Source organism: Pelophylax lessonae (genome assembly GCF_965119305.1).
Source record: "Pelophylax lessonae genome assembly, chromosome: 6".
NCBI lineage: Eukaryota > Metazoa > Chordata > Amphibia > Anura > Ranidae > Pelophylax > Pelophylax lessonae.
Genome location: NC_138773.1, coordinates 224980956 through 224997532, shown reverse-complemented (window position 1 = coordinate 224997532; position 16577 = coordinate 224980956). Strand labels below are relative to the sequence as shown.

The following is a 16577-nucleotide window of genomic DNA, read 5'->3' as shown; positions in this document are numbered from 1 at the left end:
CCTCGTCTGTCCGTGATCACCTGCCTCGTCTGTCCGTGATCACCTGCCTCGTCTGTCCGTGATCACCTGCCTCGTCTGTCCGTGATCACCTGCCTCGTCTGTCCGTGATCACCTGCCTCGTCTGTCCGTGATCACCTGCCTCGTCTGTCCGTGATCACCTGCCTCGTCGCTTCGTGATCACCTGCCTCGTCGCTTCGTGATCACCTGCCTCGTCGCTTCGTGATCACCTGCCTCGTCGCTTCGTGATCACCTGCCTCGTCGCTTCGTGATCACCTGCCTCGTCGCTCCGTGATCACCTGCCACGTCGCTCCGTGATCACCTGCCACATCCCAGTGATCAACATCTGTCCCAGGAATCATCTGCGCACATCTATCCACATGGCTAAAAAATTATTTAGCAGCAAGGAGGCTTTCCATATACTCCAGAGTACGTTAGACGAGAGTAGCAAAGAAACTCTCTCCATCAGACTCGGATAGCAAAAATGAGCCAGTAGAAAACAGTGGCGCTAAAATGGAAACTGAGGAGAACAGAATCCTAACAAAGAGGCTCAGAAGATTTGAGCAGGTGCAGGCATCAAGCAGCAGTGCAACAAATCCTGAGGCATCCACCAGCAGCGCAATAACTCCTGTGGCATCCACCTGCAGCGCAGCACTCTGAGAATATAGGCAGGCATTCATTCACTAGCAGTTATGCAAGTCTTTGTGCAGTGGCAGGCACAAGCAGGGCAACATTCCCAGATGATAGGCAAGATGCTAGTAACTGGGCATCCCATCCACAATGAGGCAGAGCCCATACTAGCCTCCCAGATGTAGTATTATACCCTACGTGGCTGCCCGATACTTCGCCAGAACCTGTAATTCCCCCTTTCTCTATCGCTCATTGACAGACGTAGTCCTCAGTGATTCAACACCCTCGGGTTATGCTGCCCTCTACAGGAGTAGGACTAGACAGGAAAGAAAACGTTCTGGCCACACCCTAGGGGCAGTCCCAGAGGGTATATCCTCTCACTTCCTGCTCTAGCAAATCAGTTTTTTTCTGTCTAGTTAGGAGTAAGGACCTAGATACCTTGCTGGGATCTTCGGTCCTGGCAGGATTTTTTTCTTAGAAAAGATTTTTTAGACAGCTTTTTTTCTCCAGTGTTCCTGTGAGATCTTCAAGCAAGAAAGCTGAACTGGGCGACGGGCTGGATGTTGAGATCCAGTGGTCACCCCAGTTCAGCCTACGAGCGCGTGCAGGCCATAGCTCCGCGCTGGGTCGGCCGCGACATAGTCCCACTGGACGGGGACTGACCCTGCGAGTTAAACGTCTCGCTGAAACGCCAAAGACCATGAGTCACGGCGTCCGTATTGGTCGACAGCCCTCCTACCTCGGTGGAGAGGGGTACTGTCAGGAGTTGGCGCCCGCCTGGTTCCGGTAGGGTGAGTAGTATGTTCCCCCTTTCCCCCTGACGGGTCTTGTGGTGAACGCGGGCCCCTCTCTGTAATGGTAAGGATGGGTTCCCCTCTATCCTATAACATGTCACAGATCCCCCTAATTGAGTGTGATTTTTGTGTACAAGAAGCCAGGAGGCTTGGTTTGGGAGCTGACAATCTAATTGTAAAAATGTGAAAATGATTGTAGTCAGTGGCAGTACTCGAACTTTACTGTGATAGTATAAGGTATCCTACCTGTCTGAAGCCACAGGGCGATGTCTATACATGTATACTGCATTCCAGATCATTCCTCCAGCTAAGCAGATGCCTGCCGACGGCCAGGGTCCGGTACCGCCGACCACGCTGACCACCATGAGGGTGAAGGGTTGTGAGGCCGAGATCCTTCTGCAGACATGCCGCTATTCTGTGCAGGCCGCCGCCATTGTCTGGTAGATCGCACGAGGCCGCCATTTTGGTGTAGCCTCGTGTCTCCAGCATGGGGGCGGCCATGTTTGAGGTGACTCAAACACCTCATGGAGCCAGGGGGAGGCGCCGGCAGGCGTGTTAAGGGGCGGAGCCGCCTCCTTTACCCAGGAAATAGGGCCAAAGACTTCCTGTCTGTAACAAGACAAGCACTGAGCAAGCTGATGAAAACTTCTGTGCATCAGGGATGAGCCTTGGGGTCTCTCTCTCTCTCTCTCTCTCTCTCTCTCTCTCTCTCTCTGTGGGGTCCAAAAAGGCAGGTAACACTGAGGGGCGCTGTTGCGACTGGGGGACACAAAAAAAAAAAAGTTTTTTACTTTGTCATTTTTTGTCGCTGGCAAGTGTCTTGTATAATCATTGACCCTGCCGCATAGGTATCCCCACCTGATCCCCTCAAGGTGGCCGCAGGACCCTCCAGTACCCCACTTGTTTTTAATGCATTATCGGCAGTTTTGGAGTCTTTGGTATCCCGGGTGGAGGTGGCCTGTCAGGGACGGGGGTCAAGAAGCGACCCCCGCCTACCCCTATTGTTTATCAGATACTTCAGGGGCTGTTGTCTCAGGTAATATCTCCTCAGCAGTGAGGAGCACGTTTCTGCCTCCGCCATAGCACAAGAGTGGTGGATGCACTAGTTGTGTCCGTCCGGGAAACCTTTAGTCTTGAGGTTACACCGGCAGAGGTAGCTGAGACTGAGATTCCTTTTTGGTACTTTTTAGCCTACCAAAAGGGCGAAGGATTTTCCTTTACCCAAATGGGGTCGTTTTGAAACGAACCCCTGTTATTTCCAAACGCATGGCTAGGTGCTATCCGTTTGAGGAATTCCTCTTTATAGGATAGACGGTACCACCTGCTGTCTTGCCACAGACTGTTAGGATAAAAGGACCTCGTAACTAACGAGGACCTTCCTTTTCTGCTCATAAAGAGTTGTTCGTTTCGCGAGGGCGGGCGATAAGGCGAAACCCTCCAAAGCCCCTTTAGAGGGGTTTCAAAGGGCGCTGGTCGGCTAAACAAAAAGTCCGGCTCAGCCAAGCCTGAAGATACAGCCTGATGCGCCCCTACCCATCTCTGGGGTGGGGGGGATGTCTTCACCGGTTTCTGGAGGACACAGGATCGAGTTTCGATCACTTCCACCGGTGCGATTCTTCCCTTCTAACATTGAACGGTTTCAGGGGTTCTATTCGAACCTATTCACAATGCCCAGGAAAGAGGGCAAGGTGCGTCCAAATCTGGACTTGGGAAGAAATAGAGTCCATCCGTACAGTGGTGGCCTCCCTGCATCAGGGGGATTTCCTGGCATCCATAGACATTTAGGAGGCCTATCTTTATATCCCCATCATCGCAGGACATCAGCGTTTTTTCGCTTTCCCAAAGATCATCCCTGGTTCCCACCAGGAGACTGAACTATCTGGGCCTAAGGTTGGATACATCCTGGGCAAGAGTTTCTCCTTGCGGAGAAACTCCAGAAGGTTCAGTCAACGATTCGGATGTTGCTGTCCGTCAATTGGCTGGGACTGATGGTGGCCTTCTTAGAGGCAGTACCGTATACCCAGTCTCATACCCGAATTCTCCTGAAGGAGATTCTTTTTTAATGGAATCAGAATTCTGATTCCCTGGACAATCGGATCCGGTTGAGCGAGCGGACCAGGAAGTCTCCCATGCTCAACCAGGGGAAGTCATTTCTTCCGATAGTATCCAGATTACCAATAAGGGTATCGGAAATGAGAGCGATCAGATTTTGTCTGATTTACTGGATCGAGCAGCTCTAGAGCAGCCCGATTCGGATCCAATCGCATATGGCCTCTTCATCCAGAGGTTTTTCACTAGCTGTCCCTTCATTGGGACATCCTGGATGTGGATCTGTTGGCACCTTGGCTTAACAGGAAGGTGCGGAGGTTTGTAGCTCGCGCCGCAATCCTCTAGCGGACGCAGCAGAAACGCTAATCGCCCCGTGGGGGCAGTATCAGCTACGGCATGCCTTCCATCCTCTCAAGTTGCTGCGGGAACTTCTTCGCAGGATAGAGGTGGAGGGAATTCCAGTTATTCTGGAAATTCCGGACTGACCTCGTCGAGCCTGGTACGCCAACTTGGTGAGGCTAGTCGCGGACGCTCCTTGGAGACTTCCTCTCAGGGAGGATTTGCGGTCTCAGGGACCGATCTTCCATCTTGCTTTACAGTCGCTGGCTTAATGGCCTGGCCATTGAGACCCAGGTACTGAAGGACAAGGGAGTGTCAGCTTCAGTTATTCCTACCTCCAGTTAAAGCAAGGAAAGAAACTTCCAGCACATGGAAGTCTTATATTGCATGGTGTGAATCTATTGGATTTCCCCCACATACCTATTCGGTGACCCGAATTTTGGTCTGTCTGCAACAAGGGGTTGAGCAGAAACTATCCTTGAGCACGATCAAGGGTCAGGTTTTCGGCGTTAGCAATCTTCTTTCAAGAAACCTTTGGCTAATCATTCCTTGGTGCGGAATTTCATCCAGGGGTGCGACATCTGGCTCCGCCAGTGCGCGCACCCTTACCCCCTGGGATCTTAATTTAGTGTGGTCGGTTCTTCAGAAACTTCTCTTTGAAGATATTAGGGAGATTCCCTTGCTTACATTATCCCAGAAGGTGGCCTTCTTGGTGGCCATTACTTCTGCACGCAGGGTGTCGGAACTGGCCGCATTATCTTGTCGTTCCCCCATATCTGGTGGTTCATAGGGATAAGGTGGTTCTTCTTCGGAATCCATCCTTCCTTCCTAAAGTGGTTTTCAGAGTTTTTCATCTGAATAAAAGTATTGTGTTACCTTCCCCGTGTCCTAAGACTAGCCATCCTTGGGAGTTTGCATTACACTCCTTGGATGGGGTTCAGAAGGATACACTTGACTACTACGAACTTGTTTTCGTAAGACGGACTCACTTTTTGTGATCACGGATAGCCCTTGAAGGGGGTTGCCTGTGTCTGCCGTGACCATATCTACATGGATCAGTCAGACGGTAGTACAGGCTTCTTCTATTAAGGGTCGAAATCCTCCGTTCCCTGTTAGGGCGCACTTCACTTGAGCGCTCAGTACTTCCTGGGCCTATCGCCATCAGGCGTCAGTGGTCCAGGTATGTAAGGCGGCCACCTGGTCGTCGGTACATACCTTTACAAAATTTTATAAGATTGATGTGATGGCATCGGCGGATGCCTCATTTGGCCGCAAGGTTTTGCAGGCCGCAATTTGAGGAGACCGGTGGTCTACCTCGGGGGTTTTTTTCTGTTGAAAAATTTCTGTTGAGTCTCATCATTGAGGATGAGCATTGTAAACTTCTAGTTGGCACCGGTTGGGCCTTCTAGATTGGATTTGATTTCCATTTTCCCACCCCTCATTTGTGGTACTGCTTTGGGACGTCCCGAGGGTGTTGAATCACAGAGGACTACGTCTGTCAATGAGCGATAGAGAAAAATGGATTTTTGTAAAATCTTACCATAAAATCCTTTTCTCTTAGCTCATTGACAGACGTAGTACCCGCCCCTCTGTTTTTGAGTTGGGTTGGGTTAAATTCTCTAAACACTGCTTTGTGACATAACTGATTTGCTAGAGCAGGAAGTGAGAGGATATACCCTCTGGGACTGCCCCTAGGGTGTGGCCAGAACGTTTTCTTTCCTGTCTAGTCCTACTCCTGTAGAGGGCAGCATAACCCGAGGGTGTTGAATCACCGAGGACTACGTCTGTCAATGAGCTAAGAGAAAAGGATTTTACGGTAAGATTTTACAAAAATCCATTTTTTACAGCACAGCCAGGCCTTCAAATACAATCAGATAATGTAACCCCACTTTATTATTTTAATTTATTTTTCACGAATGATCTGCTGAACTACATCATGGAGCAGTGTAATCTGTACGCCAGCCAATATATTGCCAGCAATGCTGATTCTTCCTATGCCTGCCCTTTTTTTTTTTTAAACCCCTCACGGTGGAAGAATTTAGAATTTTCCTTAGACTAACCAGCAACATGGGGCTGATAGAAAAATGAACTCCATTCCTACTGGTCTACCCAACCTATCCCTCATATGCCAGTCTACTCCTCTTTGATGCCCAGAACCCGTTATGAAATTATAATAAATTTTTACATTTCAACAATAGTGCCCAGTGCCTCCCTCAAAATCATCCTGATTTTGATAAATTTTTCCAAATTCTGCCCCTAATCGATTTTTTTTTTTTTTGCTCCAGCTTCAAGCAAATGTTTACCACGGATATAAATATTTGTGTAGATCAATACCTCCCCAGTAAACGGGCCAAACTTGGGCAAAACCTTTTCAAGGCATGCAACAGGGCCACGGGTTACACATATGATTTCAAAATTTATGAGGGAAAGAATAGCCAGCTAACCCCCCCCCCCCCCCCCCCCGGATGCCCTACCTATATGGGGACAAGTGGCAAAATCATCTTGCAGCTGATAGAACCACTGTTTGGGAAGGGTTACCACCTATATCTGGACAATTTCTACACGAGTCTCCCACTTTTCGGCCATCTGTACCTAAAGAAGACTATGGCCTGTGGGACAGCACAGTCCAACCACAAGGACTTCCCACAGAGATTAGTCACCAAGAAATGTAATCAGGGGGAAAAAGCCAGTATATGGAGTGAAGAGGTACTAGCCCTAAAGTGGAGAGATAAGAGACGTCTACATCCTTTCCACAATAGTGGATGACACCTTGGTCCCATCAAGAAGCCCAAATGTATTCATGAATATAAGCTATCAATGGAGGGGGGGGGGGGGTGGATATGAACGACCAGCTGATCCAGCCATACTTGGCCACCAGGAGATCACTTTTTGGTATAAGAAAGTCGCCATTTATTTAATTCATCTAGTCCTGTTCAATTTGTGTTATTTTTTTCAAGTGCACCCAAAGATCCCTAACCTATCTAAAATTTCAAGAGGACGTTATTACAGCCCTTCTCTATCCCCTGGCCATGACCCTGAACAAATTTTCTCAGATTCATTAGTCAGACTTCATGAAAGGCACTGCCTCAATATCCTCCCTCCTACTCACACAGGCCGCAAACCCCCAAAAAAATGCTGTGTATGCTTGAGTAGAGGAATTCGCCGTGAAACCCGTTACTACTGTCCTCAATGTCCTTCCCAGTCAGGCCTCTGTATTGGAGAGTGCTATCGAATTTAAACCATGTTTCTGCCTTACACGTGAATTGACCTTGGCCTGTTAAATAACCATGCTTTTTGCCTGCCTCCTGAACTGATCGTTTGCCCTGCCCCTTTATTTGTGTGATTCAAGACAGCACAGGGGTCTCACATATGTGAGGGGCTCCAGAATAGAGGTTCCGAGTGGAGAAACCTTTTTTCCCGGTTTTCTCGGATTAGGGTCTGGAGACTCGGGGGCTTCAAAGAGATTTGGGTGGGAGAAGCCTCTACCCCTGTCCTTAGGTCTTACCTGACCAAGGCCTTAGCCTTATAGTGCTGCCTCTGCCTGCCGCTTGAACTGGCCATGCCTCTGCCTGCCGCTTGAACCGGCCATGCCTCTGCCTGCCGCTTTAACCGGCCATGCCTCTGCCTGCCGCTTTAACCGGCCATGCCTCTGCCTGCCCCTTGAACTGGCCATGCCTCTGCCTGCCGCTTGAACTGGCCATGCCTCTGCCTGCCGCTTGAACTGGCCATGCCTCTGCCTGCCGCTTGAACTGGCCATGCCTCTGCCTGCCGCTTGAACTGGCCATGCCTCTGCCTGCCGCTTGAACTGGCAAACCTGGCCTGTTAGTGTGCCCTGAGGACCAGAGTTGAGAAACACTGGTTTGGACCAATGCTTTTCCTGTGCTGGGACAGTATTCCTGCCTGCTAAAACTACTTGCAATCTTTTAATTTTTTTACCCTTTGCTCAACAGAATGTATTTTGGGGTGTAATTCTTGGTATGTATATGCTATGTGTTAGAAGTCTGAAGGTGCTACTTGCATGTTGGGCCTATTTATGTGGCCAGTCTGTGGAAGTCTCACACGTAGTATCGCCATACTCAGGAGGAGTAGTAGTAGAATGTATTGGTATATTCTTGTTTTGTACATGCTATGTGTTAGAAATATTTAAAAAAAAAATGACAACTTTGTGTTAAAGAATATGTTTTCATTCTTTTTTCCACATTTTCCAAAAAATTTTGGAAAAAAATGACATGTTCAAAAGACTCATTATGCCTCGTAGAATATACATTGGGGTGTTTTCTTTCCAAAATGGGGTTATTTTGTGGGAGATTCCATTGTCCTGGTGCTCCAGGGCCTTCAAAAATGTGATAGGTACTCAGGAAATGAAATGTGTAATTTTGCCTTTAGAATGCCTGACGGTGCTACTTGGATGTTGGGCTTCTCAATGTGGTCAGGCTGTGGAAAAGTCTCACACTTGTGGTATCGCCATACTTAGGAGCAGAAAGCTCTATTTGTGGGAACAAAATGAAAAAAAATGTAATTTGGGTACAGTGTAGCATGACTGAGTAATTGTCATTCAAAGTGCAAAAGCACTGAAAGCTGAAAATTGGTCTGGGAAGGAAGGGGGTGAAAGTGGCCAGTATTGAGGTGGTTAAATCACACCACTGGTTGCACATTTTAATGCCACTTCTGCCTATAGCCCTTATAAGGTACTCAGGTGCTTCTTCCCACCCTTTCGCTACGGAAATTTGTTGCAGGACAGTCTACACCTGGGTTATCGCATACACCTACCGGACTCGCTTACCCTATCTCCCACCCTACTCCATTAGTATCCCATTGGATTAACCTCACTTGTAAGTATGGAGAAGACCAAGTGAAAGGGAGCTAATTCCAAACAGCAGTCGAACATTTGTTCTGTCAAAGGCTCGCACAACACTCAAACTTAGAGTGACAATGCGTTTCTTGCATAGGAGCAGTACCTGGTTTAAACACAGGTCTCCGCATCCAATTTTAGCTGTATTTCAGACATGCAACAAGTGGCCTTGTTGACAAAAACAAAGAACTCTGCATCAATGTCAAAATGTTTGAAACAGATTACAGCCTTAATTCAGCCATTTTTGTCCATAGCGCAGAAACGACCCACCTCTTCTCCAACCCCCGTACTGGAATTGGACCCAGATATGCTGATCCTAGGAGGCAATTTTTGAGGAAGCTCATTTTAAATGTAAAGCACTTTCATGCTCAAACCAGGTTTCAACTTTTGGCACAGGGCTTGGCCCACAAAGGCCACCAAGTCACCTCCAAAGCTCTCTTCACAATGAAGGGGTGCTCCCACTCCTAAGAGTGGGGGAGAATTATGTTGCAGTTTGCATCTCCCTGGGTCACCGAGGTCCCAGATCTGTGGGTTCAAACAGTGGTTTTTAAAAAGGGTACAAGATAGAATTCATAACTTTACTGCATCAACAAAACTTTTTAAATCAATCAAAAATTCCTTTAAATTCCAAAATTTCATTTGGAATCGGCAAGGTCATTAATTGCCTCTGCAAGACCAGGGGAACACATGGCATCCGCAGACATCCAAAATGTCCATCTGCGGGGAGGGGTGTGGCCAAGATTGCAATGCGAGAGAGGACATGTCTCTCCCAGCTCCACAACTGCACAGTCCAGCGATCCTCTCCCAGCAGTTATCCAGCGTTGATTTTGGGCATCCCAGCTGGCTACCAACCCAGTCCACCTGCCGGCCTTCTGTACCCAAGGAATGACTAAAAAAAAAAGATTCAGCAGGTCCGGAATTGCAAGATGGTGCCGCCGCGGCCTTTGCACAGTGCACGCCACGGGCATCAGAAAAGACTAAAGATGGGGGCAGCAAAAAGACTCTAAAGACGCAGGGTAAGGATCACCCAAGGGACATGCTCTATTATGGCCAAAAACTAGTGGGGGCTGCAGAGACTTCTCACTTGTCAGCACATAAGACACACGGGCAGTCTGAAGGAGACACGACATAAGGTAATGAGCCTGGGAGGACTGCAGAGATGATGCCTTCCCTGCCTCCAGATCTTGAAACAGATAAACGAGAGCAGTCCACTTTGGCTGAAATACTGCAAGCTGTGCATACAATTAGGTCCAAAACAGGAATGGTTTTACAGGTGGGGGCCATTGACATTTTTTTCCCTACTCCTCTTTTCTGACTGTTTTTACTAGTTTTGCATTTGGCTAGGGTCCGTGTCACTACTGGAAGCATGAGGAGATATCTGGACCCTATAGAGGTTGCAAAGGCAGTCCAACTCCTCCAGGATTGCACATCAGTACGTGCCATTGCCAGAAGGTCTGCTGTGTCTCCCAGCACAGTCTCGAGAGCATGGAGGAGATTTCAAGAGACAGGCAGTTTCTTGAGAGGTTACTTTAGGAGAGCTGGACAGGGCCGTAAAAGGTCCTTAACCCATCAGCCAGGCCTAGTATCTGCTACTTTGTGCAAGGAGGAACAAGATGAGCACTGCCGGAGCCCTACAAAATGACCTCCAGCAGGTCACTGGTGTGAATGTCTCTGACCAAACAATCAGAAACAGACTTTATAACGGTGGTCTGAGGGCCTGACGTCCTCTAGTGGGCCCTGTACTCACTGCTCAGCACCATGGAGCTCGATTGCCATTTGCCATTGAACACCAGAATCAGCATTAAGCCCCCAAGACCATCCTTTCTTCCAAAGGTGTTTTCAGCTTTCTATCTCCATAGGGAGGTTCTCACATCCTTGTGCCTTGCGCCTAAGAATCCAACAGACTTATACCTACATTGCGTGGACACAAGCCCCGTACACACGTACTGATCGTCGGCCGAACGATCGGCCGTCTTTTGTCCAGGGCTGTCGTGTCTGTTGAAAACTGCAAAAGACTGCACACGAATTTTGTTGGCCAACAACAGCCGACTGCAGAAGTGATGTCATGTGATGGTTAACTTTCCTTGTCTTTTTTCTTTTCTGAGCATGCCCAGTCTTTCTAATCTGCTGTCTGTCGGCCGAAATCTGTACTGACTGGCGAACAATCGGCCGTTCTGGTGACGGCAACAAATATTTTAAAGTCTGCACGACATATTCTGTTCGGCCGAAAATGCGCTGTCGGAAGCATCATACTAACAAGCCTACAATCGGCCGATCGGTCGGCGGCCGAATATTTACGGCCGACAATCGGTACGTGTGTACGGGGCTTTAGTCAAGCCATTAAAAGAGTTTACCTATATGCTATTGCTTCCATTAGACAAATTAATTCCTGGTTTCTTCTTTCCTCAAGACCTCGCAAGGAGCACCCTGCTTCTAAATCCACCATTGCATGGTGAATCAGGAATTTGATTACTGGAACTTAAGCTCTGAAACAAAAATCTCCTGCACTCTTGCTCACCCACTCCACCAGATCTGTAGGAATATCCTGGGCCTGTAGGCACCAAGCCTCTGTTGCCCAAATGCGTCAGTGGCCACCTGGTTTTCTGTTCATACTTTCTCAAAGTTTTACCAAGTATATGTCTAAACTTCTGAGGATTAAGCTTTTGGCCATAATATTTATTCAGTGGCACTCTGAACCTGAATTTGGGCTTTTTGGCCCCTTTTTTTTTTTGGCACAGTTCCTTTTTGTCTAATTGTTGCCCACACTTATGTATTCTTTGATTGAGATCCTCCCATTGTGTATGAATAAGCTTGTGCCCTGTACTGTACAGTTAGTATCAGTGGAAGTTTTACTTACCTGTAAAATCCATATCTTGAAGGACAGGCACAGGTCACAGTAGGGCAGGGTTATAAAGGAGACTTTATAAAGGACATCTTGGGTGGGTGTGTCTTCAAAATCTTTGCCAGTATCCAATCACCTAAGGAAAGTTTTTCTCCATATGGCCTGCAGGCTGAAATTAGATCCCTCCATCCATGCTATAGAGCACAGATGAACAAGTCACAGCTGCAGCTGTTGTCATTTGACAGCTGCCTCATGTCTGCCTGTCATAATACCCGAACAGCTGCTGAACCTGATTGGATGCAGTTGTGGTTTGCCAAACAATGTTCTAGCAGGCTCCTTTGACAAAGGTTATTAAAATGATCAACATTTTTCAAAGGGAGGTGGGGCCAGCAAGACCACCCAATTTCACTCCATTCCAGAGGAACCAGACACCGTTCACACAGTATATGGCCTGCCTAATGATATGGTATCATATGCAGAGAAACATTCCCATTCTGTAACATCTTTTTATTGTATGACTTAGGCTCCATGTACACGGGACGCTGGAAATGGCCGTTTAGGAGCAGTTGGGCGTTTTTTTTAGAAGCCCCTGAACGCAGCTCCATGTTATCTTATCTGTCCATGTACACATGGTCGTTTACAGTCATTTGCAGGCAGTTGCGTTCAGGGACTTTTTTTAGAACGCAATTATTTGCGTTCGAACGTGTGTTTCCCGACGTTTCAAACGCAGAAACGCGGCCGAACGTGACTGAACGTGATGAACCTACGTTCAGCCACGTTATAATTTTTTTTTTTTCTTCCATTCAAAATCAGTGGTTCCCTATGGGAGCCTATTGATTTGAATGGAAGTCGCACCCCAAGTCTGATCCGACTTGCGGTGCGACCTGCACTGTGAGAATCTTGAGGGGGAACTCCATGCCAAAAATGGGAAAAAAACTGCGTGGGGTTCCCCCCCAGGTTCCAAACCAGACCCTTCGGGTCCGGTATGGAATTTGAGGGTAGCGTTTTTTCGGCGTGGGGTTCCCCCCCAAAATCCATACCAGACCCTTATCCAAGCATGCAGCCCGGCAGGCCAGGAAAGGGGAGGGGACGAGCGAGCGGCCCCACCCCCCCTGGACCACACCAGGCCACATGCCCTCAACATGGGGGGTGTTGGTGCTTTGGGGCAGGGGGAGCTCTGCACCCCCCACCTCAAAGCACCTTGCCCCCATGTTGATGAGGACAAGGGCCTCATCCCCACAACCCTGGCCGGTGGTTGTGGGGGTCTGCGGGCAGGGGGCTCATCGGAATCTGGAAGCCCCCTTTAACAAGGGGCCCCCCAGATCCCGGACCCCCGTGACATGAGGGGGCGGGGGCCTCCCGATGATGTCATCAGGGCCACGCCCCTAATGGCTATATAATAAGCTGCAGAGACCGGAGACTGGCATAATCACCGGAGACGTCGTCTGAAGAGGACCGGAGGAAGAAGAGCCGACAGCAAAAGAGCAGAAGACCGGAGAGGAGAAGAAAAGAAGAGAGGACAGCAGAAGAGGGGACAGCAAAAGAGCAGAAGACCCCGTAGAGAAGAACACAAGAAGAGCTGACAGCAAAAGAGCAGAAGACCCCGGAGAGGAGAAGACAAGAAGAGCGGACAGCAAAAGAGCAGAAGACCCCGGAGAGGAGAAGACAAGAAGAGCCGGATGAAGATTTTTAATAAACTTTCCAAAACGTCTCCTGTCGTTATTTCGATACACTGCCTTTTATGTGGTGAATGAGTAGGGATACAGTGTACCCCATACCCATTCACATAGGGAGGGGGTCTGGAATCTGGGGGGCCCCTTGTTAAAGGGGTCTTCCAGATTCCGATGAGCCCCCTGCCCGCAGACCCCCACAACCACCGGCCAGGGTTGTGGGGACGAGGCCCTTGTCCTCAACATGGGGGCAAGGTGCTTTGAGGTGGGGGGTGCAGAGCTCCCCCTGCCCCAAAGCGCCAACACCCCCCCATGTTGAGGGCATGTGGCCTGGTGTGGTCCAGGGGGGGTGGGGCCGCTCGCTCGTCCCCTCCCCTTTCCTGGCCTGCCGGCCTGCATGCTCGGATAAGGGTCTGGTATGGATTTTGTGGGGAACCCCACGCCGTTTTTTCAGCGTGGGGCTACCCTCAAATTCCATACTGGACCCGTAGGGCCTGGTTTGGAACCTGGGGGGAACCCCACGCAGTTTTTTCCCATTTTTGGCGTGTAGTTTCCCCTCAAGATTCTCACAGTGCAGGTCGCGCCGCAAGTCGGATCCGACTTGCGGTGCGACTTCCATTCAAATCAATAGGCTCCCATAGGGAACCATTGATTTTGAATGGAGGCAGAAAAACGCTGCTAAAAGCAACGTGGCCAAACGTGCAATAACGCAAATGGAAAAAGCTACTGAATGCATGTTTAACAGCTGCTTTTTCCCGGCGTCAGAAATATTATTTAGAAAATTTTTTCTAATGTCCCTTGTACATGGACCCTTAAAGTTACAAATTTAATGGATGACTCTTCATAACTTTCTTCTTTCGGGTTAAGAAAATACTTTAGTGCAAAATTCAACCTTTGCGATAAGAGGTTGGCTGATTCTTTGGCTTAAACTGGAAGCATTGTGTTCATGGTCTGGTAATGTACAATCTTTTTACTTGTGAAATATTTTTTGTGACCTCTGTCTTTGTTCCTGCAGGATCTGTTAAATTTTGACGATCCTTTGAACATTGAAGCAGCAGAACATCATTTGAGAGATAAGGTAATAGACCAAGCAGCAGTATATGTTTTCTCCTGGTCTGTCTAAATTATCCACCATTATCTTATTGTCTTTGGTTAGTGATAGGGAAGTTGATATTAATGTATGGTTATAAAGGCAGCACCTTTAATGAATTGACATTTTCCAGAAGCAGATGACATGGCTTAACTTTTACTTTACTTAACTTTAATGAAGAGAAAAAAAAAATACCTTTTCGATGGAATCTGTATCATATAAAGGTTTTTTTATTTCTTTCATATTTTATGCTACTGTACTTCGATCACGGTCCATTTCTGCGGTCCATTTCTGCAAAATCCAACCATAAATGTAATAAAATTATTAAAGGTTTTCAAATGTATGTTGACAAATTTACTTTTATTACAGCACTTGCTTTAATGCAGCTCCTATCTACAGTGCATCTGGAAAGTATTCACAGCGCTTGAATTTTTCCACATTTTGTTACGTTACAACCTTATTCCAAATTGGATTAAATTCATTATTTTCCTCAAAATTTTACAAACAATACCCCATAATGACGTGAAAGAAGTTTGTTTGAAATTTATTAAAGATAAAAAATTAAAAAAATCGCATATACATAAGTATTCACAGCCTTTACTCGATACTTTGTTGAAGCACCTTTGGCACCAATTACAGCCTCAAGTCCTTTTGAGTATGATGCTACAAGCGTAGGACACCTATTTTTGGGCAGTTTCTCCCATTTTTCCTTGCAGGTTCCATCAGGTTGGATGTGTAGCGATGGTGCACAGCCATTTTCAAATCTCTTCAGTGATGTTCAATCTGGTTCAAGTCTTGGCTCTGGCTGGACAATTCATGGACAGTCACAGAGTTGTCCCGTAGCCACTCCTTTGTTATCGTGGCTGTATGCTTAGGGTCGTTGTCCTGTTGGAAGATGAACCTTCACCCCAGTCTGAGGTCCAGAGCGCTCTGGAGCAGGTTTTCATTGAGGATGTCTCTGTACATTGCTGCATTCATCTTTCCCCCCTGATCCTGACTAGTCTTCCAGTTCCTGACACTGAAAAACATCCCCACAGCATGATGCTGCCACCACCATGCTTCACTGTAAGGATAGTGTTGGCCAGGTGATAAGCGGTGCCTGGTTTCCTTCAGACATGGCGCTTGCCATTCAGGCCAAAGAGTTCAATCTTTGTTTCATCAGACCAGAGAATTTTGTTTCTCATAGTCTAAAAGTCCTTAAGGTGCCTTTTGGCAAACTCCAGATGGGCTGTCATGTGCCTTTTACTGAGGAGTGGCTTCCGTCTGGGCACTCTACCATACAGTTTGGCCAGATGGGCCGCTCTAGGAAAAGTCCTGGTAGTTCCAAACGTTTTCAATTTACGGATGATGGATTCAACTGTGCTCATTGGGACCTTCGGTGCTACAGAAAATTTTCTGTACCCTTCCCCAGATCTGTGCTTCAATACAATCCTGTCTCGGAGGTCTACAGACAATTCCTTGGACTTCATGGCTTGGTTTGTGCTTTGACATGCACTGTTAACTGTAAGACCTTTATATAGACAGGTGTGTGCCTATCCAAATCATTTCCAAAATGTGGAAAAAGTCAAGCGCTTTGAATACTTTCCAGATGCACTGTAAATCAATAGTTTTATGTAAACAGTACACCATCTAAGTGACTGGTTCTTAAATTTTCTTACCAAACTCTTTCAGCAAGCATACCAATTGCATTGTGCTACAGACTACTGGGAGCACCTACAAATCAGCATATGAGATATAATTACACAAAAGCAAGTTAATTTGCAAAAAAAAAATTTTTATTGAAAGTATGCTCTAGTTTCTATTTATGACAGTTTTGGGTTAAGAGAGTAAACAATTCTTTTTTTAGGGGACATTTATTCACACCAAGAACCTTGGTCCCCTTTAAAATAAATGTTTGGGGATAGCGATATGGAAGTTTGCTACACATAAACTAGGTCTAGGTACAAGGACTTTTCAGCTTTTTTTTTTTTTTTAACTTCACAGTGGAAATACATAGATGGTAGCTGTAATGGAACCGCAACCCACACTGTACTTGTGGACTTCCGTCAGTATAGGGCTTCCTCCCAGTCGTGAACATAGATATCCGAATTTCCAGCTGCCCCCATACAAAGCTAGCCGACAATGTATACACACATGAGCACATCCCCCTCCTGATCAGATTACCACACACAGGTCAGGGGTTGCCTGATTACATTATCATATGCAGATGGAATTGTATACAGAAATATAATTAACATATCTAAAGAACAACCAACACAAACAGTATACTATTTCCACTCAGCAACTAACAGATGACAATGATTCAATCAACCTG

The 16577-nt window shown here is 47.3% G+C and overlaps 1 protein-coding gene across 1 annotated transcript in view; it reads left to right on the top strand.

Annotated features, from left to right (window-relative positions):
• Window positions 1-16577, top strand: part of UBE2F (ubiquitin conjugating enzyme E2 F (putative)) — a 489993-nt gene that overhangs the window by 406090 nt on the left and 67326 nt on the right. The window contains exon 9 of the mRNA XM_082261905.1: window positions 14189-14251. Coding sequence (XP_082118031.1) covers window positions 14189-14251 — 63 coding nt within the window. The remainder of the gene's footprint in view (window positions 1-14188; window positions 14252-16577) is intronic.